Here is a 23,983-nt window from a genome sequence, read left to right as displayed (position 1 = left end):
CTCCAGGCCCCTCCCCAGCCTTGCTGCCCTCCTCTCAACACCTTCCAGCACCTCAAATCTCTCTTGAATGGAGGAGCCCAGAATTGGACACAGCACTCCAGAGGTGTCCTGACAGTGCTGAGCACAGGGGCACAAGAGCCTCCCTTGTCCTGCTGCCCACACTGCTCCTCAGCCAGCCCAGGATGCCATTGGCTCTGCTGCCCACCTGGACACTGCTGCCTCCTCTTCAGCTCCTCTCTCCCACCACCCCCAGCTCCCTCTCTGCCTGGCTGCTCTCAGCCACTCTGTCCCCAGCCTGTAGTGCTGCTTGGGGCTGTTGTGGCCAAGGTGCAGAACCCTGCCCTTTGCCTTGTCCAATCTCATCCCCTTAGCCTCTGCCCACCCATCCAGCCTGGCCAGGTCCCTCTGCAGGGTTCTCCTACCCTCCAACAGCTCCACAGCTGCTCCCAGCTTGGTGTCATCTGCAAACTCACTGATGCAGGACTCAATCCCCTGGTCCAGATCATCAATAAAGATATTGAACAGGACCGTTCTGCATCTAATCCAGTCCTCCTTCATACATTCACTCCACCTCTGGGCTTCAGCACACCATGCATTTTGCTCACTGACTTTGTAGCATTTAAGCAGCAGTACAAGCAACTCAGCAACTGTTTTTTGTCCTCTGACTGTACTTCTGACCTGTTTGATGAAGCTTAAGTCCAGTTAGATGCTTTCAGATCTATCACATTGCAACTTGCTGTTTTCTGGTTGTTACCTAGGCTTGCTAGTGTCAACTTCTATGAAGTCTACTCTGGTCATAACATTCCTTCCACTGTGAATGATTTGGAAGATATTGGCCCCACATTCAACTTCTCAGTTAAGGTTAGTGAATGTTTCTGGATCTGGTTTAAGAAGCTGTCTCACCTCCCTTTTGTAGCCAGGTCTCAAAGTGTAGCTGAATAAAAACATTTCCTGGTTTCAGTGTCTGATTCTGATGCTTTTGAATCAGTCAAGTGAATATTCCCCCCTGCAAATAGCTGGAGGATACATGCTTGCAGTCTTTATGAGGGTAAGGATGAAATCTGCACTTTTTCACAAGTGGGATGGGGGAATGGGCCCTGTACTGTTTATGTTTCCAGGAGATGATTAATGCTTAACTTTAGGCCAGTTAAGACTGCTTTTTCATGGGGGATATTTGTCTTCTGCCACCTTGATAACAGAAAACAAGTCTTTGCAGGCCTCGACTTTGAAACTTGGAAGTTCAGCAAGGGTTAAGTGCCCAAACCAGGTAGAAGAAGTAGCCAGATCACAGCATTTATTATGTAACTCAGAAAAAAACTGGATCCAAATATGCTACGTGGAGAAAACTCAGACTGTGTTCTGCTTTCATGACTGTAGCTGCTACTGGAAGGGGCTGGTGTCCCGGGTCAGGGTGGATCCCTCCCCCGGGAGAATAAACTCACCACAACACAGACTTTTTTTCTGAGAGTCAGGGAAAGATGAAATTGTATTTCTTATAGTGTAAGTATAACAGTGTGAAGAGAGATAACTACTAGAGAAGAAAGAAAAACAGAATAACCTTAAGGGAGATGGGGAAGGGGTCGAGCGGCGGCGAAGCAGCAGCAGCCAAAACAGCAGCCAGGGAAGATAGGCTGGCACAGCTCAAGCAGCAGAAGCCAGCAAAAGGGAAAGAACAAGCTGTGCTTCTTGGCATAAAGCCTTTGATGCTCCAATGAACTGATATCAGCTTATCCATTGTTGCCATTCTATGGCCTGTCCCTGTAACGTTGTCCTCTCCCCCATGTCTGAGCTAGAAAAACAGCTGAAACAGCCACAGCTGGCCAGCAGGCCCACTGGCTGTGGCAGGATAGGTTTTGTTTCCAAACTGTGTTTCATGGAGCTAATACAAGCTTTGCTGGGGAAGCAGACAGGGACCTGAAGCTAGCTAGTACATTTTTTTTTCTTGACTGTTGGCAAAATATCATTGACATTCTGGTGCCTTAGTATAAAAAAAGCCTTTGTGCAAGAATGAGTTGGTTTCTTGCACACTCATCCACCATTTCTGATTTTCTTGCTATATCAAACAACTTATGCATCTGTAAGTATAGCTGCTTGCATTCATTGTGAGTTACTTCTTTGCAGGTAACTACAGGAATTATTCCAGTAAAGATGGCATCTGTAAATATCTATCTTCCAGAACTGACCAGCAAAGATAACCCACTGATGTACCTCACTGAAGTCACCACAGATCAGGTGAAGCACTGAATTACCTAAATACCTGCTGTGTTCTGGGGTTTAATCAGCACTGTAGTCATCAGGTACATCAGCAACTTCTTCATAGTGTGGCTGAGATTCAGAGGATCTCCTTGCTCCTTACAAAGAAAAGGGGAAGGACCATGATGTCAGCACTGCACTTGTCCTGTTACTTGGCCTGTGTGGGTTAGCTTTACAGTCAGCAGCTAACTTCATGTGACTCTGAAACTCTTCAGCTAGTTCCTTCTCCAGGGTCCTCTGAAGAGTTGTCAAGGTCCAGAGGAAAGGGATTAACAATATCTCTGTCCAGAGGAGCAAGATCTGTTCTTACAGATTTCCATGTTGTGAAATGAAGGTGCGAGCGAGACCAGAGAGCACCACAGAGCTATTTATTAAAGGATAAAGTTGAACAAAACAGAGGGAGAGAGAGAAGGGGGGAGAGATAATGAGAACAACAGAGAAAAAGAGAAGAGGCAGGGAAGGAAAAGAGCAGGGATTATATTACCATCAGCTGCAGACTGGGGGGAGAGAGAGATGGGTGGGTGGCCCGGGGTGTTCTTCTGGTGGAGGTGCGGCTCTGGTGGTGCTCTGGTGGAGGTGCACACCTGGAGGTCCACCCTTTGGCAGCATTGCTCAGGTCTTTTTATACAGTGTTTTAGATGGGTGTCCAGGTGCAGCTCCCCAGGAAATCTCCCTGTGTATTCCTGCATTCGCAGGGCTCCAGTGGCAGCACCTGGGAGGGCCTCCACCTCCTCCCTGTGCTTCTTGCCTGTCCATACACCGAGTACACAGAAGCCTTTTCTCTTTGGGGTAGCTGACATAGGATGTGCACATCTTGGGCATTCCAGCCAGGCTGAGGTCCAGGAATTTCCTCCAAGGCACTGTCTGTTGGTTTCCATGGCTGAGCTTTTGGCCAAGCACCTCCTCTGAGCCCAGGAGGTTAACAAAGGCAACCTTTATCTTTGCTGATTAGGGAGAGACCATGCAATCTTTGTCTCTGCTGATGAACAAGAGAGAGGATTTAGGCTTTCACAAATATTAAAAATTGAATTTTCACATCAGGACAAACCCTTCAGGTCTATCTAGGCTGGGGAAAAAAAGGACAATAAGAGCTGTTCAATTTAGACCAAGATCACATACAATCCCTTAGTTTCCTACAGTACTCAGTGTTTTATAATTCACAGTTCAGCCTTTCACAGCCACCTGAAACACATCCCAGAAATACACACTATGAATTCCTGAGTATCACATCATCCAGTTTCATTCCTGCCCTCTTTCCTAGGCCAGAGGTGTTACTTGTCAAGCTCAGATAAATCCACTGAAAATAGGCCAAAGACCTTATTCTGCCTCTTTCACGAAGGAGAACTTCAGAGCCTCCAAAGAACTGGTAAGTGAGACTCACAGCTGCAGTACCACAGGAGAGGAGTGCTGTGCAGGTGTGGGAGTTAACCCATCCCCCCCCACATCAACTCAGCTGGCTGGAAGTTAAGGAAGCTGTATTTATAGCATGGCACCATTTACAAGCATATATATATGTTGACACACAAGATACACAGATGTTTGCAGGTATGTACAGTAATATACAAATTAAAAGTAATACAGAGATACAAACCCCCTCCTGACCAGCAGAGCCTCCCAGGAGGCCTTTCAAAACAAACTCCCTCCTTCCTCCCCCTTTCCAAACCCCCTGCCTTATCTCAGGATCCCCTTTAGGTGCAGGGTGAGCTGCAAAAGGTCAGCAGAAGGTGTTAGAAGAAGGATGATTAGTTTGAGTTATGTAGCTTCAGGCAGAGATAGTGAAGGAGGCAGAGACTGCCTATCTTTGAAATGGTTTCTTGTTTATGATGTCCATGAGCAAAACCAGTAGGTAATGTAGACACCACTGTTACTTTCTTTTCACAGCCAATGATCTATTTTTTTCTCATTAAAATATTAATTAATACATATTAATATTAAGATATTCCAGTTAGCCTCAAACCAGCACAGGTGCAAAGCTGATCCTTAGTGTGCTGGTTTGAGGCTAACTGGAGTATTTTATTGAGAGAAAGTAAATCCTTCACTGTGAGAAGAAAGAAAACCCCCAACAGTCCCCTGTATCACTCATTCTTCTGCTGAGAAACACAACTGGTTGCAATATAGATAGGGATATATGTGGGTTGATCTGGTTCTTTCTGAAGGGAGGGAAAGCAGGCAGGAGGGGCAGAGGGAGTTTGGGTTGTGACCCTCCTGTGGTCTCTGTTCCTGTGAGGGACATTGTGTTTCTGTATTACTTGTAACTCGTATATAACTATATCCAGCATCAGTGAGTTTGCAGATGACACCAAGCTAGGAGCAGCTGTGGAGCTGTGGTAGGGTAGGAGAGCCCTGCAGAGGCACCTGGCCAGGCTGGATGGGTGGGCAGAGGCCAATGGGATGAGACTGAACAAGGCCAAGGGCAGGGTTCTGCACTTTGGCCACAACAACCCCAAGCAGCACTACAGGCTGGGGACAGAGTGGCTGAGAGCAGCCAGGCAGAGAAGGACCTGGAGGTGCTGGGAGAGGGGAGCTGCAGAGGAGGCAGCAGTGCCCAGGTGGGCAGCAGAGCCAATGGCATCCTGGCCTGCATCAGGAGCAGTGTGGGCAGCAGGACAAGGGAGGTTCTTCTGCCCCTGTGCTCAGCACTGCTCAGGACACCCCTGCAGTGCTGTGTCCAGTTCTGGGCTCCTCAGTTCAGGAGAGATGTTGAGGTGCTGGAAGGTGTTGAGAGAAGGGCAGCAAGGCTGGGGAGGGGCCTGGAGCACAGCCCTGTGAGGAGAGGCTGAGGGAGCTGGGGGTGTGCAGCCTGCAGCAGAGGAGGCTCAGGGCAGAGCTCTTTGCTGTCTGCAGCTGCCTGCAGGGAGGCTGTAGCCAGGTGGGGTTGGGCTCTGCTGCCAGGCAGCCAGCACCAGAAGAAGGGGACACAGTCTCAAGCTGTGCCAGGGCAGGTCTAGGCTGGATGTTGTTAGGAAGTTGTTGTCAGAGAGAGTGATTGGCACTGGAATGGGCTGCCCAGGGAGGTGGTGGAGTGGCTGTGCCTGGAGGTGTTGCAGCCAAGCCTGGCTGGGGCACTTAGTGCCATGGTCTGGTTGGTTGGGCAGGGCTGGGTGCTAGGTTGGGCTGGATGAGCTTGGAGCTCTCTTCCAACCTGCTTGGTTCTGTGATTCTGTGATGATATTGTTGGATATAGTGATATCAAATGCAGTGATTTGATAGAATTGTCTGACTGTGATCCAGCTATTGGAATATTGTACAATGGAGCTTAAGCCAGGGACAGGTGAGTGTGCACGAGTTCAGAAGTACTGCTAGAGGGCTGGAATGGCCTTAGAGAATGGTGTAACAAATATAAACAAATGTAAGTCTGGAGTCTGTGGTTTTCACCTGTCTCTGCTGGCAGAATTGCCTGGACACAACGTATGAGTTACTGAGAGAATGTGAAGAATGTCTACGCTAATTACTGTGCAATCCTAACGTAGTCCTAATGCAAGTGTGTGTAGCCAGTTAGAGTCTGATGTGATTTGTAATCCTGTTGTGTAGCCTTCTGATAGAAAGTATATAGCCCATGCTTGGGGTGCAGTAAATGAATTGGATCTGGATTTGGAACTTGCTTATGTTAGGCTTTCTCCCCATCTCTGATACCCACGGTATTGAAGCCTGCCGTGTGGTATGTGTCTGCTTCCGAGTTGTTCTGATCTGTAAATATAACTTCACTCCTTAACTTCCAGCCAGCTGAGTCTAGTCTGGGTGATTTTCTTAAGTATAGGGGGGCAGATAACATTCAAACCATCTCAGAGCCCAGTTCTGTACTTGCAGGAACAGCTGTGGCAGAGGTGGCACTCTTCACTCACAGCGCAGGGGTGCAACCTGAGGGTGTTCTCGCGCATACTGCCTCTGCCTTAGGTAGAAGAAGAGGCTCATGCCCTTCACACCTGCAAGCCCTTAAACTGCACAGAATGGCACAGGCAAGAGCTGAAAGTCCTGTGGTTTGAGCATTGATGAAGTGTGTTTTTAATGCATGCTGTTGCCTGTCCTGGCTGTTCTCCCCTGGAAGAACTGTGAGAATGTGAAGTGCAGCACCATCACCTGCAAACTGGAAGATGTTACCCTGAGGGCAGAGTACTTTGTGAACGTGTCCACCCGAATCTGGAATGGAACCTTTGATGCTGTAAGTGTCAGCTGTATTTCATACTCAAAACAGAGACCTTCCAATCTGGAAAGACCTTCCTTTGCTTTATGTTGCTGTCTGTGTATCCTAAACTTGGATATAAAAGTACTCAAGGGTTAAATCATAGAGTGGTTTAGGTTGGAAGGGAGCTCAAAGCTCAGCCAGTTCCAACCCCCCTGATATAGGCAGGGACACCTCCCACTAGAGCAGGTTGCTGAAGACCTCATCCAACCTCATCCTGAACACCCCCAGGGAGGTTGTGGAGCACAGAAGCACCCAATGTGGTCTTTGATCACATTGGGTGCTTCTGTGCTCCACAACCTCCCTGGGCAACCTGTGCCAGTGTCTCACCACCCTCACTGCAAAGAACCCTTTCCTAACATCCAGTTTCAGTCTCCCCTCTGCCAGTTCAAACCCATTCCTCCTCCTCCTGTCGTTACCAGACCTTGTCATTAGTACCTCCCCAGCCCTCCTTTAGCCCCCTTCAGATACCTGAAGGCCACTCCATGGTCTCCTGGAAGCCTTCTCTTCTGCACGCTGCAGAGCCCCATCTCTGGTGTACTGTCCTCATAGCAGAGCTGCTGCAGCCTTCAGTCCAGCACAGAACATAAGAAAATGCATCTTCACATCTGGAAAACACCTTTGCCATGCCTGTTAAATTCATTCAGGACAACTACAGTTTCCACAAAAGTCAACACAGGACAGTGGAGTGTCTTCATCACCTGGAAAATAATGTTGCTTTTTTAGCTTTCGAACATCACAGCCTATGTAGTGATAATTTTGGGTCACACCAAAGTACTTAAAAGCCTTCTAGTGCTGCCAGTTGTATTTGAGGGAGAAGGTGTGGGGGAAAAAAGAGTTGATGTCAAGAAAATAGTCCTTGTTTTAAAGACCTACAGGACGCTTAGGAATACCCATCAATGATAGCATGACTTTCCCATTTCAAATCACCCTCTTTCCTCCAGCACATAGCTTATCCTGTGTGAACAGACATTTGGAACGACAGCATGTTTGCTTCTTAGATAGGCAACCAGCCAAAGTGTCTGAGGAGCCCCAGGCATGCCTAGAACATCAGGAAGGTGACGCAGCCTCTTTAGGGTGCCTGGCAGGTCTTACTGCAGGTATTGACATTTGGCAGCAGGGCAGCCCTTGGCCTTAAGCATTCAGCTCTTGGAAGGTTAGCTTGGTATGCAAGATCCTTACGCAAATGTATGAAGGAAGACATCTGTCTGCTCTCAAAGTTTGTATTTCTCAAGTGAGCTTGATCAAGACCAGAGCACTCAGGTAAGCAGAAGGTGGAGGCCTGAACAGAAGGTTGCTACCCTCTCAGGAAAGTGAGTAGAAGTAGTTTGTTTATCACTGTGATGAGAAGGAACAGTGACGTCACCGTTGTGCTCTCCTGTTTTGTTGTTCTCTGTTTGCCTCTAAGGGCTCAGTGCAAACCATCTTGCAAGCACTATCACACACAGTCAGCCTGCTTAGTGCAGTCAGCCACTGTGCAAGAAAGGGAGAGCAGGCTTACCCACTTCTGCTCAACAAAGCACAGTAGGCTATGCTTAGGAGTTAACAAGGTGCTCAGGCAGGCTGCTAAACATGTGGGAGTGCAGCACAGACCAGAGGGGCAGGTGGCCGCGGTGCAGGTGTGCGGTAGCTGCATGGTGCAGGGCTGGCCGGTGCAGTGTGTGTCAGCTGCTGTGGAGCCACAGTTCATAGAATCACAGACTCACCCAAGGTTAGAATAGAGCTCCAAGCTCAGCCAGCCCAACCTAGCACCCAGCCCTGCCCAACCAACCAGACCATGGCACTAAGTGCCCCAGCCAGGCTTGGCTTCAACACCTCCAGCCACAGCCACTCCACCACCTCCCTGGGCAGCCCATTCCAATGCCAATCACTCTCTCTGACAACAACTTCCTAACAACATCCAGCCTAGACCTGCCCTGGCACAGCTTGAGGCTGTGTCCCCTTGTTCTGATGCTGGCTGTCTGGTAGCAGAGACCAACCCTGCTTGGCTACAGCCTCCCTTCAGGGAGCTGCAGGCAGCAATCAGCTCTGCCCTGAGCCTCCTCTGCTGCAGGCTGCACACCCCCAGCTCCCTCAGCCTCTCCTCACAGGGCTGTGCTCCAGGCCCTTTACCAGCCTCATGTTCCCTGTGTCAAGCCTGCCATGCCTAGCCCTGCCACAAAGAAAAGGCTTTGGAAGCATAGTGTCAGGAGGCACTGCATTTGGAACAGCTGGTGAGTGCCCCATGCTCCTGTGAACCTTAGGCCATTCCTCGTGGTGCTGTGGGAAGGAGTCTCTGTGCCTGCCACTCAGGAAGAGCTGCAGCAGTGAGCTGGCAGTGTCTACAGAGCCATGCTCCCCTCCTCTCCACATGTACAGAGGGAAATGGGATCTGGCACAAGGTCTCTTTTCAGCTTTTTTTCATCTTCATTTAAGCTGACCGAATGATGTTAGAATGTGAGCAGTGAAGAGGAACAGATATTGATAGGGAAAAATAGATAGGGAAAAAACAGAAGCATTGGATGGAGGTCAGTAGTGGGGGAAAGGGAAAGAACATCCAGTTTCCATTTCGTTCAAAGGCCAGAGATACATTCCCATCTGTCTTGTGTTGCTGAGCACTCCTTTCTCACTGCTGTCTCCCCCATCTCTTCCCTGCTAGCAGCAGTGACAGCTTTAACTGTAAAAATCGATGTATAATTAACTCCTCCTGCTTGGCTTGAGCTATATGTTGAAGGAAAAAACAGTTCTGCAGTGTCATTCCTGGTTACTAAGAACAGCAGAATTAACTCTGAATTGCTAGTGCCTTTTTGCTTCCTTGGGCACATGGCCTGGGACAAAGAAAAAGGTCATTTACATTTTCTTCATGTGGTTTTTCCCACCCTGGTTCTGAAGTCCTCATTTCAAAGGCAGGATACTATTGTAAGATGTCTGTGTTCTGTAATCAGTTTGGTCTCTGACAGAGCATTACAGGTGATTTTAATCTTCTCTTTCAGGGAACTTTCCAGACACTACAGCTCTCTGCAAAGGCAAAGATTGATACACATAACCCTGAGTTATTTGTGGTTGGAGAGGATACCCTAACTGTAAGTGACAGAAAAGTGTACTTTTTGTAACTTCTCTTTTCCTGTTTTAAGGTGGCAATATTTAACTTTCAGTGTCCTTTAGGAGTGCAAACTCTGGTGAGAATGTATTATGTTGAACTAATCTATCCTGTTGGCTATCTACAACCCCCACCCCCCCCAGGTAACTGAAAATGTTCTAATTTCAGCCAACTGCCATGCACACCACTTACTTAGAATCTTTAGATCTCAAATCATAGAATCACAGAATCAAGCAGGTTGGAAGAGAGCTCCTAGCTCCCCCAGCCCAACCTAGCACCCAGCCCTAGCCAGTCAACCAGACTATGGCACTAAATGCCCCAGCCAGGCTTGGCTTCAACACCTTCAGGCACAGTGACTCCACCACCTCCCTGGGCAGCCCATTCCAATGCCAATCACTCTCTCTGACAACAACTTCCTCCTCAGATCCAGCCTAGACCTGCCCTGGCACAGCTTGAGACACTGTCCCCTTCTTCTGGTGCTGGCTGCCTGGGAGCAGAGCCCAACCCCACCTGGCTACAGCCTCCCTGCAGGCAGCTGCAGGCAGCAATGAGCTCTGCCCTGAGTCTCCTCTGCTGCAGGCTGCACACCCCCAGCTCCCTCAGCCTCTCCTCACAGGGCTGTGCTCCAGGCCCCTCCCCAGCCTTGCTGCCCTTCTCTCAACACCTTCCAGCACCTCAACATCTCTCTGCAATGGAGGAGCCCAGAACTGGACACAGCACTCAAGGGGTGTCCTGAGCAGTGCTGAGCACAGGGGCAGAAGAGCCTCCCTTGTCCTGCTGGCCACACTAGCAAAACTCTGAAACTTCTGAAATTCATTTAGCTTCCTATTCATGAAAAGATGAAAATTTGGATTTCTTTCTGTAACTGAATTAATTGCATTTTATAAGTCTGATTTACAATCTTATTTCTCTAAGCTGTTCGGTTCGATGTGTGGTGACAGGCCTTTGGCACAGCTCTCCAGCAAATATACTTAACCTCATTTGTTGAGGAATGTGCAGTATTTGTTGCCTTTGGGATGGCTGTCATGTGGACAGGATAGGCGCAGCTCATCTCAAGAGGAGTCTCCAAACAATTGCTTTAGGAGTGCTGAATCCTTCCCCCAAGGTCTCTGCATCTGCTACATACAAACAAACAACATCTGAAGGATGGTGCTGTTGTCACACCTAGAGAGGAACACTCTTCGCCTTGGAGCACAAGAAGTTTAGACTTGTTTTCACAGCATTTGCCAGCCTATTTTATCCATTAAAACAACTGCCAGTCAAGACCAAAATCCAGATTAGTACAGGACTCTGTACTGCATCCAGCTCTGGAGCCCCTGGGACAAGAGAGATGTGGAGATGCTGGAGTGTGTCCAGAGCAGGGCCAGGAGGATGCTCAGAGGCTGCAGCAGCTCTGCTGTGAGCACATGGGGCTGTGCAGGCTGGAGCAGAGGAGGCTCCCAGGTGACCTTCTTGTGGTCTGCCAGCATCTGAAAGGGGCTACAAAAAAGCTGGGGAGGGACTTTTGAGTGTGTGAGGGAGTGGCAGGAGTGGGGGAAATGGAGCAAAGCTGGAGGTGGGGAGAGTGAGGCTGGAGGTGAGGAGGAAGTTGTTGAGCAGGAGAGTGGTGAGAGGCTGGACTGGGTTGCCCAGGGAGGTGGTTGAGGCCCCATGGCTGGAGGTGTTTGAGTCCAGGCTGGCTGAGGCTGTGGTCAGGCTGCTCTAGGGTAGGGTGTCCCTGGGCATGGCAGGGGGGTTGGAACTGTCTGCTCCTTGTGGTCCCTTCCCACCCTGACTGATTCTGTGATTCTAATAATTCAGCAATGAGCTCTGCCCTGAGCCTCCTCTGCTGCAGGCTGCACACCCCCAGCTCCCTCAGCCTCTCCTCACAGGGCTCTGCTCCAGGCCCCTCCCCAGCCTTGCTGCCCTTCTCTCAACACCTTGCAGCACCTCAACATCTCCCTTGAATTGAGGAGCCCAGAACTGGACACAGGTGAGTGCTGAGTACAAGGGAAGAATACCCTCCCTTGTCCTACTGGACATACTGCTCCTGAGCCAGCCCAGGGTGCCATTGGCTCTGTTTGCCACCTGGGCACACGTGCTATTAAGTCACAGGGCTGTTAAGAAATAGGGTGGCTTTGGTGAGGCTTTGCAGCCTGATCCTTATGCAGTAGCCTTTTGCCCCATTTGAAGTCTTAGAGAATGTGCCAGCTGGTGGAGATTTGCTCTCTTTCAGGGCACTTTGCCTTGGCACGTCAGTGATGGAGGCAGGATTCAACACTGCATGTACTTCTTGGCAGGCCAGCAGTCATGCCCCGTCTTTGCCCTTAACCCTTCCTTGGGGCCACAAGCAATCTGAGTTTGTTTCCCTGCATAGTCTGTTGTTTTAGATAAGGGTGGCAGGATTCATCCAACTCAGTATCTGTGTTAGTCATCCAAAACAGAGTCAGATGTTCTATGAACCCTAACCTATAGAGAAAACAGGTATTCCTGAGATCATAGAATCCAGCAGGTTGGAAGAGAGCTCCAAGCTCAGCCAGCCCAACCTAGCACCCAGCCCTATCCAGTCAACCAGACCATGGCACTAAGTGCCCCAGCCAGGCTTGGCTTCAACACCTCCAGCCACAGAGACTCCACCACCTCCCTGGGCAGCCCATTCCAATGCCAATCACTCTCTCTGGCAAGAACCTCCTCCTAACATCCAGCCTATATGCAATTCATCTCATCTTAAGAGTGGTCCTGGACATATGCAGAGTGAATTAGGCTGTGAAAGTGCCTGTCCTTCTCCACTTGAAGCCGAGGAACTACACTGTGGATACAGTGGCGCATGAAGTGAATCCCAGCCACAGTTTGACTTCAGGGAAGATACTTACTTGTTCTTAGCTATCAGTTTACCTCTCCAACGGTGCCACTTCATGGTTCATCTGCTGGAGAAAGCATTACCAGGCCAACTGCACATATCTGTGAAACTGGGTGTTTGGATTGCTGTAGCCAGATGAGTTAGTAGTGCCCAGCGACGCTACAGGGAGAAGCTGCTTAGGTGTCTATGTGCGTAAAAGCTTTCAGATTTTTTCCAGGTTGAAAGGTCTGCCAGCTGGAGAGCAGAAAGCTATCCTGCTATAATCTTCATGGTGGCCATTTGGTTAGAAAATACACAAAGTCATATTTGCCTGAGTGAAATGAATATACCTAGCCACACCTAGCACAACACTGCAGCCTTCCAGCCCGAGCGACCTAAATCACCGCGATGTCAGCCCAGCCAAGTTTCCCAGAAAGCTGAAGGTTAAATTACACCAGACAAATGCTCTGAGCAAGCAGCTCTTGAGAAAGTAAACCAACATGACTAAGAAGTTATCATGTTTCAGGAAGGAAAAAAAAAATCTTTGTGCTAAATGCATGTAGTTCTGAGATGAAATCCAAAGATCTGACAGTTCATAAATATTACAGCAGCGTTGCCCTGAGCAGCTATGTGATATGTTACCTCTACACTTGGTCAGATGCAATCCAGCTAGATAGAGTAGCACCTGAAGACTAACTTCCAGGCACTGTGTGCTGCTCTGGGGAGCTTTCTGGTACTGTCTGTAGTTCAGGAAGCATAGAAACACTCCAGTTTGACCCGTACATTTTACAGCAAATTCGTGCATTTAACTCAGCAGAACAGAGATTAGCACGCAGAGATCTGCCAAGGTGTTAGTGGTTTCTCAGAAGCAGGCAGAGGAGACAGAGGGTACCTGCTCAGCAGCAGGGGAGAAACTTCAACAAGTGCACTGAGTGCATGATAGAGTCTGGCCCCCATGTATTAGTACCTTCTATAGCTGCCAGCTACTGATAACAGGGCTCTGACAACACCCAGTTGGAAGCAGTTCTGCAGAGGGTGCAGCTGAAGTCTGTAGTGAGCATGTGAGGCTCTCTGCCAGGCTATTCCCTTCAGGGCTGCTAATCCTTAGCTGGCACTGCTGTGTGCCATGGCCCAGCAGCCAGGTACCTGCAGACACCAGTGACAGGGCTGTAATTGCCTGGCTCGTTCCAGTCCTTGATCTGGAGTGTGTGCAGCTCAACTGTTCCTGATTAGTGAAGTATTTAGTTTACAACTCCTGCTTCATGCCCAGTTAAGGTTAACCCATAACACACCATTTCTGCCTTCAGATCCCAGTTACCATCATGAAGCCAGATGAGAAAGCTGAGGTACCAGTTGGCGTTGTGATTGGCAGTATATTGGCTGGACTCCTCCTGCTGTTAGCACTGGTTGCTGTTTTGTGGAAAGTAAGTAGGTGCTTATATGCTTAAGAAGAAAAGCAGAAAGGGATAAATACATTTGTGCTGTTTGCTTTGGAAAACAGAATCTCTCCTGCACAAAACCACATAGGCAGTTTGGTGGCATGAAGAATGCTGCACTGACATGACACCCTTGATGGGAAAATTTGGAAGAGCTTTACAAAACAAAGTGATGAAATTGGCCCCCACAGAAACTGGCAGCATAAAGGTGATAAATGAGTTTCCAGTGGTCCAAACCAGGGGCTGTGGCATTTACGTTTTTTCTTTCAATGCTGCATGCCTCTTTCCCTAACTCTCCATCTGGGCTCTGAACTCCCATGATATTCCCTGTGGGCCATGCTGGGGATTAGATGAGAGGAGGAAGAGGATATGCACTGAAAAGCAAACAGAGAAGGAAAGGCAAGGGCAGAGTCATTCACAAAAACCCACCTAAATTAATAGGAGATCAAAGGACATTGTTATGGGCCAGGACACTGGTGCTGGCTGGGCTCCTTGGCACACCAAGGCAACATGGAGATGCCTGTGTCTTGTCACGGAGACAACTGGCTACTTGGCACGGCCATTGTGGCATTTAGTTGCACCAGGCAGGAGCTTAAGGCACAGCTGTTCTATTTTAGAGTCAGGAATTGCTTACAGGTCCAACAGTGTAGTGTGTGCACACATGTCTGCACCTCTGCCACCACACTGTAGGTGTGTGCACACACATCTGCACCTCTGCCACCACACTGTTCACTCTAGGTGTGTGCACACACATCTGCACCTCTGCCATCACACTGTTCACTCTAGGTGTGTGCACACACATCTGCACCTCTGCCATCACACTGTTCACTCTAGGTGTGTGCACACACATCTGCACCTCTGCCATCACACTGTTCACTCTAGGTGTGTGTACACACATCTGCACCTCTACCATCACACTGTTCATTCTAGGTGTGTGCACACATCTGCACCTCTGCCATCACACTGTTCACTCTAGGTGTGTGCACACACATCTGCACCTCTGCCATCACACTGTTCACTCTAGGTGTGTGCACACACATCTGCACCTCTGCCATCACACTGTTCATTCTAGGTGTGTGTACACACATCTGCACCTCTACCATCACACTGTTCATTCTAGGTGTGTGCACACATCTGCACCTCTGCCATCACACTGTTCATTCTAGGTGTGTGTACACACATCTGCACCTCTACCATCACACTGTTCATTCTAGGTGTGTGCACACATCTGCACCTCTGCCATCACACTGTTCATTCTAGGTGTGTGTACACACATCTGCACCTCTACCATCACACTGTTCATTCTAGGTGTGTGCACACATCTGCACCTCTGCCATCACACTGTTCATTCTAGGTGTGTGCACACATCTGCACCTCTGCCATCACACTGTTCAGACACTCTAGGTGTGTGCACACACATCTGCATCTCTGCTATCACACTCTAGGTGTGTGCACACACACCTGCATCTCTGCTATCACACTCTAGGTGTCTGCACACACACCTGCATCTCTGCTATCACTCTAGGTGTGTGCACACACACCTGCATCTCTGCTATCACACTCTAGGTGTGTGCACACACACCTGCATCTCTGCTATCACACTCTAGGTGTGTGCACACACACCTGCATCTCTGCTATCACACTCTAGGTGTGTGCACACACACCTGCATCTCTGCTATCACACTCTAGGTGTGTGCACACACACCTGCATCTCTGCTATCACACTCTAGGTGTGTGCACACACACCTGCATCTCTGCTATCACACTCTAGGTGTGTGCACACACACCTGCATCTCTGCTATCACACTCTAGGTGTCTGCACACACACCTGCATCTCTGCTATCACACTCTAGGTGTGTGCACACACACCTGCATCTCTGCTATCACACTCTAGGTGTGTGCACACACATCTGCATCTCTGCTATCACACTCTAGGTGTGTGCACACACACCTGCATCTCTGCTATCACACTCTAGGTGTGTGCACACACACCTGCATCTCTGCTATCACACTCTAGGTGTGTGCACACACCTGCATCTCTGCTATCACACTCTAGGTGTGTGCACACACACCTGCATCTCTGCTATCACACTCTAGGTGTGTGCACACACACCTGCATCTCTGCTATCACACTCTAGGTGTGTGCACACACACCTGCATCTCTGCTATCACACTCTAGGTGTGTGCACACACCTGCATCTCTGCTATCACACTCTAGGTGTGTGCACACATCTGCATCTCTGCCACCTCACTGTTCAGCTTAACCGAGGAATTGCAGCTCTGGCTGACTCCAGGCCATGTGTTCTTCTTTCGTGCCTGTGACAGCTTGGCTTCTTCAAGAGACAGTATGAGAAGATGACGCAGGACATCGAAGACGTCGATGAAGTTACAGAGCTCACAAAGGACAAAGACTGAGGACGATGAGTTACGTGGATGAGGAGAGATCTGAGCCACCAACAGCAGTTGCGATCCAGTGGTTCCTTCAGCTGGAGTGCCTTACAGCTTAGTAACATTTATACCTTTTTAATTGAAGTGTCTTGTTATAGATGAAAATGTTTTATAGTTTCTACTCTATTATAAGAGTAACTGCAGGACAGTTTGGGGTTTGTTTTGTGTTTTTGTTTGTTTTCAGAGATGATTTATAGTGCCTTTTCTTGTAAAGTTTTGCCTTTCAAACAAACTTAGCCCTTAGAACTGGCAGGTCCGGAGTTTACAGTAACATATTGTGCCAGCAGCCCCTCTCCTGATGCACTGCAGAGTGAAACAGAGCAATTTATTTCAGATTATTGTGGAAAAGCATCAGTCGGTAATTCAGTTGACAAGTACCATATGTCTAAAGGACATTTTCTATTAAGTTGATGATGAATGTGTGGTGAATATTGCTTCCAGACTGGGACAAGGGGGGAAAAAAAAGCTAATAGTTTTTTTTTTTCTTGACTAGCTCCATCCTTATTGTTTTAGAGAAATGATTTGCACCAGCAAACCTCTGTCCTAACTAAGCTATAGGAGCTGCATGTGAAGATAATCTGGGTGCAGCAGCATGACTGGATGGGCAAACTGCTCGAAAAGTTCACCCTACTCCTTGCACTAAGGTCACAGCTAAATTACTGAAGTATGTTGTTTGGGGGAAACACTGCCAAATGCTTTGTCTGAAGTACCTTCTGCACACTTCCTCTCTGAGAAGAAAATGCTAATTTCATAATCACACCAGGCTCTCTGGTGTCAGATTTCAGAACGAGAAGCACTACCACTGCTGCTACAGCAGGCTTTATGCTCGCAGGCCTTGTGACATCAGTCTAGCTTTTGACAGAAATGGGGGAGACAGTCAGGAACTTGCCTGTAATTCTGTACTGAGCAATTTTGCAAGGCTGAGATCATGAAGTGAACTAAAGGGGATACCCACCAAGGAAGTGTGCATGCTAGGACAGAGGACAGTGAAGATGTAGGCTCTGTAAACTGTTTACTGTACTTGTTGTTTAGCATCTCAGTGCCCTCCGGGAGACCATAGTTGAGTATGAGCTCCTTACCTGTCATGTTTCATTTGGTCCCACATGTTCATGTCCTGTCAAAGCTAAATTGTGTTCTCTACAGCAAAGTACTGCAGCAGAAGGGGCTCTGAGCATGCTCAGGTGACTCGGTGTTGGTTACACACCTCAAGTTTATCCATGCTGTTACACCACCTGGTTTTAATGAAACCTCACTTTGAACCAGGTCTGTGCTGCCAGGCTGGTGGCAGTGAGGGGAATTAGCCTTTGTCTCTTCAGGCTGGCAGCTACGCTTGTAAGCAATTGTGTGTTGTCCTTATATATGCTGCCATGCAAGTGAGACTGCTCCCAGCTCAAGGTGATCTCTCTGAGGAGTGAAACATTAAAATGTGCCTTATTCGTTTGAGGCCACCCCTTGAGTGCTGTGTCCAGTTCTGGGCTCCTCCATTGCAGAGAGATGTTGAGATGCTGGAAGGTGCCCAGAGAAGGGCAGCAAGGCTGGGGAGGGGCCTGGAGCACAGCCCTGTGAGGAGAGGCTGAGGGAGCTGGGGGTGTGCAGCCTGCAGCAGAGGAGACTCAGGGCAGAGCTCATTGCTGCCTGCAGCTGCCTGCAGGGAGGCTGTAGCCAGGTGGGGTTGGGCTCTGCTGCCAGGCAGCCAGCACCAGAACAATGGGACACAGCCTAAAGCTGTGCCAGGGCAGGTCTAGGCTGGAGAGTGATTGGAACTGGAATGGGCTGCCCAGGGAGGTGGTGGAGTGGCTGTGGCTGGAGGTGTTGCAGCCAAGGCTGGCTGGGGCACTTAGTGCCATGGTCTGGTTGGTTGGGCAGGGCTGGGTGCTAGGTTGGGCTGGATGAGCTTGGAGCTCTCTTCCAACCTGTCTGATTGTATGATTCCATGATTCAGAGCCTGAAGTCAGGATTTCTCTGTCCCAAAGCTAGACTGTAGGCACCTTCCAGATTATTTTCCAAGGGACTCTTCAAAAGTTAGGCTTGACCACACCTGAAAGTTTTGCTCCAATGTTTGTAATCAGTAGTCTGCCAGGAGCCAACCCTCTCTCTGTCAGCTAACAGCTGGATTGCGCCCGGTGTAGCTTTGTATGTGTCTGGGGTTCGTTGTGCATCTGTGAAGTGTTCTGTCCCACAGGTGGGGATTTTTGGTACTCTGAAAACCAGTCCAGTCTGCTTTCTGTTGCCAGCAAAAGTTGTTGGGGTGGGGATTTTTTTAAAGAGTTGGTTTTCTTTTCTGGGAAAAAAAAATGAAAAGGTAATTGCATGAAGCTAAAGAAAAAGCTTCTACCTAAGAAATCTGAGGGCAAAGGCTCTGGTAGCAAAAATAGAAGTCTGTCTGCCTCGATTCTGGTACAAGAAAGCAAAACCCCACACCTGCCTGCGTGGGCAGCTCCTTCCACAGCCAGGGTGGTACACGGCAGGCCCGAGGGGGCACTTCACAACGCAGCAGATGGCAGCGTCCTGCACTTCTGCTGCTGCTGGCCAGGGAGATTCAGGCATGCAGCCAGAATTCCTTCTCCCACCATCGGTGGGAGGCACAAGTCAGTATCTGACATCCAGCGTCTTTGGGGATAACAGTTAATCAATCAGGTAGCAATCTCGGCTCAGAAGCCTTCACAGGACTCCCCCTCCAGCCTGCACAGATTACTTTCTCCCAAAGCAAAGGGAAGGCATAGCAATGGGTAAGGCTGCTTTGTATCCTAACCACTTCCAGTTACTAGTTTATTTTTCTTCCATCACTAATACTTAAAGGTCTAATTCAGTTTATGTAATGGGTGAGTCTATTGCACTTTTGAGTTGGCACAGCTGCAACTAATGCTGGAAATGTTGTGTATATTTTGTACTATGGGCAAGGGGGAGGTTGTCTTTTGGTTTTTTTTTTAAATAGATTGTACTTGTTTAAAAGCAGCACATTAAAAGTGAAAGAACTCTCTGGAATAACCAAGCTTCAGCACCTGCTTCTGTGTCTGCTTGCCGCCAGAAAAGTCAGGAATACCTTCAGAAACTCAAGTTACATCCAGTCCCCGTGTCGAAATCTAGCCACTGATTCCTACAAGCACTAGGACCAAGTCCAAACTCAGAGTTAGTTTCACATGAGCCTATGGATAGATCTGTGCTCAGCACTGCTCAGGACACCCTGGAGTGCTGTGTCCAGTTCTGTGTCCCTCAATTCAAGAGAGATGTTGAGGTGCTGGAAGGATTCCAGAGAAGAGCAGCAAGGCTGGGGAGGGGCCTGGAGCAGAGCCCTGTGAGGAGAGGCTGAGGGAGCTGGGGGTGTGCAGCCTGCAGCAGAGGAGGCTCAGGGCAGAGCTCATTGCTGTCTGCAGCTGCCTGCAAGGAGGCTGTAGCCAGGTGGGGTTGGGCTCTGCTGCCAGGCAGCCAGCAACAGAACAATGGGACACAGCCTCAAGTTGTGCCAGGGCTTCAGGCTGGATGTGAGGAGAAAGTTGTTGTCAGAGAGAGTGATTGGCATCGGAATGGGCTGCCCAGGGAGGTGGTGGAGTGGCTGTGCCTGGAGGTGTTGAAGCCAAGCCTGGCTGGGGCAGTTAGTGCCATGGTCTGGTTGGTTGGGCAGGGCTGGGTGCTAGGTTGGGCTGGGTGAGCTTGGAGTTCTCTTCCAACCTGGCTCATTCTATGATTCTATGATTTGGATGTAGGAGTGAGTTTATAACCAAGCTGACTGCTGAAAGCTACATTGCAAGCTCCATGGGAGCAGAGGCTGTGTCAGTGTGGTGTCTAACAGCATTGTGACGACAGAAATCCAGAATATTGCTGAGCAGAGACTCCTTTATTTTTAAACAGCATTCTAAAGTGAAGGAATGCCACAGAAAAAGCTCTGCATAAGATGTGGCTAAGTATGTCTTTGTGAAGACCCTAAGGGGATGACTCCAACAGGTCTGCAGAGAAGCTCCTTTTCAAGTTTAGTAGGCTGTTGTCATAACAGCCTGGTGAGTATAGCTCTGTTTGAACATTTGGCATTAAACCTTTACCAAGCCTCCCTGCAAATCCAGTTTAAATGCTGGCATCTGAAATTACACTGTGTTCTGCCATTCTCATGCCCTGCTTATGTGCACAACTGGTCACCAGCAGCATCTCCTTACACCAGCTCTAACCACTCCCTGGCACACACTGGGAAAGCAGAGTGACACTTCAGTATGAGCATGGTGGGAATGGAAGAACCTGACTGAGAACAGGAAGATAACCATGGCAGTACCTGGTGTGAACAGCAGCCACTGCCACTCCTCCATAGCTCTAACAGCAGTACATAAACTTTGTTCTGCTTCCCTCAGACCCCACCTGCAGTCCTGGGTGCAGTTCTGGGGCCCCCAAGACAAGCAGGACATGATACTGCTGGACCCACCAAGATGCTGAGAGGGCTGCAGCAGCTCTGCTCTGAGGACAGGCTCAGGGAGTTTGGGCTCTGCACCCTGTGGAAGAGAAGGCTTGGAGGAGATCTTGGAGTGGCCTTGCAGGATCTGAAGGAGGCTATAGGAGAGCTGGGGAGGGACTACTGACAAGGTCTGGTAATGACAGGAGGAGGAGGAATGGGTTTGAACTGGCAGGGGGGAGATTGAAACTGGGTGTTAGGAAAGCATTCTTTGCAGTGAGGGTGGTGAGACACTGGCACAGGTTGCCCAAGGAGGTTGTGGAGCACAGAATCACTCATAGTGATCAAGGATCACATTGGGTGATTCTGTGCTCCACACCCTCCTTGGAGGTGTTCAGGACCAGGCTGGGTGAGGCCTTGAGCAAACTGTTCTAGTAGGAGGTGTCCCTGCCTATGGCACAGCGGGGATTTGAACTGGCTGATCCTCAGGGTCCCTTCCAACATAAACCATGCTATGATACAGGCTATCAACTTCACCCTGTCTGCAATACAAAACCAGGCAACCCTCACCAGAAGGTACCAGCCCTGCAGAACTGAACGCCAGGTTCCTGACAGGCTGACTTGTGTGTAGCACCCTTTGTACCCAACGCTGAGCACAGCAACAGCTTGCAGAGGCTAAAGCAAACTGTGTGAAAGTGCATCTCAGAACCCACAGCTGCCTGAAATTCCTGTTGCCTTGGCAGGTAAGAAAGTTCACATGTGTTCACTTCACAAAAGTTGCGTCTTGTCTCTTCAGTTCACACCCTTCTGCCCTTGCTTGTGGTCACTTATGTAGCTGTAAGCACAGGCTTCTTGTGCTAGCAGTTTTGAAAATGAGTTTGTGGATGAGATTTGCCTCTTGAAATAGTTGAAATGGAACTTTTAAAACAGAACTTCTGAAAGGTAGGTCAGGATGATAGTTTTAGCAACATTTGATCGGATCAAATTGTATGGTTGCTTTGGTTTTACTATGAACAGGCATAAGGAACTCAAAGATTGCAGCTCTGCTATGAGGACAGTACACCAGAGATGGGGCTCTGCAGTGTGCAGAAGAGAAGGCTTCCAGGAGACCATGGAGTGGCCTTCAGATATCTGAAGGGGGCTAAAGGAGGGCTGGGGAAGGTACTAATGACAAGGTCTGGTAATGACAGGAGGAGGAGGAATGGGTTTGAATTGGCAGAGGGGAGACTGAAACTGGATGTTAGGAAAGGGTTCTTTGCAGTGAGGGTGGTGAGACACTGGCACAGGTTGCCCAGGGATCAGAGATCACATTGGGTGCTTCTGTGCTCCACAACCTCCCTGGAAGTGTTCAGGATGAGGTTGGATGAGGTCTTCAGCAACCTGCTCTAGTGAGAGGTGTCCCTGCTTTGAGGTCCCTTCCAACCTAAACCATTCTATGATTTAACTGTTTTATAGTCACCAGGCTACTCTCAGCTCACTCTCTTCAGGCACTTCCAGAGGACACTTAAGGGGAGAGCTCAAGGTAGAGTTTTCTGTGCTGTTTGAGGGACAAGGGGTAGCAGTGTCAGCTTTCACAGATGATTTTCACTTCATTAATAGCTTTCACTTTTTTTCCCCCTTTTTATAGTTTCTTTGATGGAGCAAACAAACACATCAGTCCATAAACTCACAACTTCCCTGGACAGCTGTGGGAAAAGGGATCCGAGAGAAGAAAAATCATAGAACCATAGAATGGTTTAGGTTGGAAGGGACCTTGAGGATCAGCCAGTTCCAAGCCCCTGCCATAGGCAGGGACACCTCCTACTAGAACAGGTCACTCAAGGCCTCACCTAGCCTGGTCCTGAACACCTCCAGGGAGGTTGTGGAGCACAGAAGCACCCAATGTGATCTTGGATCACCAATGTGATCATTGGGTGCTTCTGTGCTCCACAACCTCCCTGGGCAACCTGTGCCAGTGTCTCTCCACCCTCACTGCAAAGAACCCTTTCCTAACACCCAGTTTCAGTCTCCCCTCTGCCAGTTCAAACCCATTCCTCCTCATCCTGTCATTCCCAGACCTTGTCCATAGTCCCTCCCCAGCCCTCCTGCAGCCCCCTGCAGATCCTGCAAGGCCACTCCAAGCTCTCCTCCAGGCCTTCTCCAGGCTGCACAGCCCCAACTCTCTCAGCCTGTGCTCAGAGCAGAGCTGCTGCAGCCCTCTGAAATAACAAAGATCTATCTTGAAGTTCAGCAGTCTGAAGGCTTCATGCCAAGCCTGGCTGGGGCACTTAGTGCCATGGTCTGGTTGGTTGGGCAGGGCTGGGTGCTAGGTTGGGCTGGCTGAGCCTGGAGCTCTCTTCCAGCCTGGTTGGTTCTGTGATTCGCTCCCGAGTGCAAGGGTGGCACTTCCACTGGTGACAGCCGAAGCGGGCACCTGCCGTTGCCAGCACAGCCAGCGGCGGGTGGGGTTGGCAGCCGCTGCTGCCACGCAGCCGTCTCTCGGCTGCCACCTCCTGGGTAGGCTCCCTACAACACCGCCCCGGACCCCTCCAGCCGCTTCGTTCACGGCGAGCCAGCAGCTACTCCTTTTATAGTTCGTATCAGGCTGAGCTTCTCCTGAGCGCAAAGCGAAAAGCAAGCTCAAAACGGGAGTAGAAACCTCCTAAAATTAAGCTCTGTCGGCATGCAGGCATTCTGCCAGGCAAAGCAGTGCATCGATGCCAGTCAAGACCAAGACACCTTCTCAGGCCAAGTTCTGGCTCTTCCCTTCCATAAACTCCCCTCATCTGGAAAGCCTCTGAAGGACTCACACAGTGACCCCACTCGTCTGCAGCATCTGTTCCCCAGACCCTGTCTGCCCCCTAAGCCACCACCTTTCACAGAATCACAGAATGTGAGCAGCTGGCAGGGCCCTCAGAGATCACCAGCTCCAACACCTCCTGCCTGACCACTTTTCAGTCTGAAGGAATTTTAACCAATACCCAATGTAAACCCCTTTGGCACAGTTTGATGCCATTTCCTCTGGTCCCGTCTTAGTTACTTGAGAGAAGAGACTGATCCCTACCTTGCTCCAGCCTCCTTTCAGGTAGGGAGCATGCTCTTTTGGAGCATGCTGTGCCACTGCTGGAAGAGCCATGGAGGGATGAGGTTACCCTCCCCCATAGCTAGGGCAGAGGAACAGCTGGACTTGTCCCAGGCAGGTAGGACTGCATTCTCTGCAGCTGCCCATCACACTCGTGGGCAGCCCTCATCCATCAGCCCAGCTCTGCATGTATGGAACCCAGGACATAGCAGCCACATCTTTCCCTGACACACAGTTAGACACAGTTGGGCTCCATCCCCTGGCCTGGAGACTTGGAAGCACTTCTTGGTCAGTGCAGACGGCCTTGGGCAGATCTCTTCAGTCAGAGTAATT

General features: G+C 49.5%; 1 protein-coding gene across 1 annotated transcript in view; it reads left to right on the top strand.

Moving 5' to 3' along the window:
- The window catches only part of ITGA2 (integrin subunit alpha 2), a 105,978-nt gene extending 88,316 nt beyond the window's left edge, over positions 1-17,662 (top strand). Inside the window, exons 24-30 of the mRNA XM_064140669.1 lie at positions 759-861; positions 2,122-2,232; positions 3,515-3,619; positions 6,299-6,412; positions 9,406-9,495; positions 13,638-13,754; positions 16,092-17,662. Of these exons, the coding sequence (XP_063996739.1) occupies positions 759-861; positions 2,122-2,232; positions 3,515-3,619; positions 6,299-6,412; positions 9,406-9,495; positions 13,638-13,754; positions 16,092-16,181 (730 nt within the window). The 3' untranslated portion in view covers positions 16,182-17,662. The remainder of the gene's footprint in view (positions 1-758; positions 862-2,121; positions 2,233-3,514; positions 3,620-6,298; positions 6,413-9,405; positions 9,496-13,637; positions 13,755-16,091) is intronic.
- Positions 17,663-23,983: the final 6,321 nt, after the last annotated feature.

Source organism: Pogoniulus pusillus, chromosome Z, assembly GCF_015220805.1.
Source record: "Pogoniulus pusillus isolate bPogPus1 chromosome Z, bPogPus1.pri, whole genome shotgun sequence".
Taxonomy (NCBI): Eukaryota; Metazoa; Chordata; class Aves; order Piciformes; family Lybiidae; genus Pogoniulus; species Pogoniulus pusillus.
Note: the sequence above shows the minus strand (reverse complement) of the source record. Positions and strands in the feature narration are given on the sequence as shown.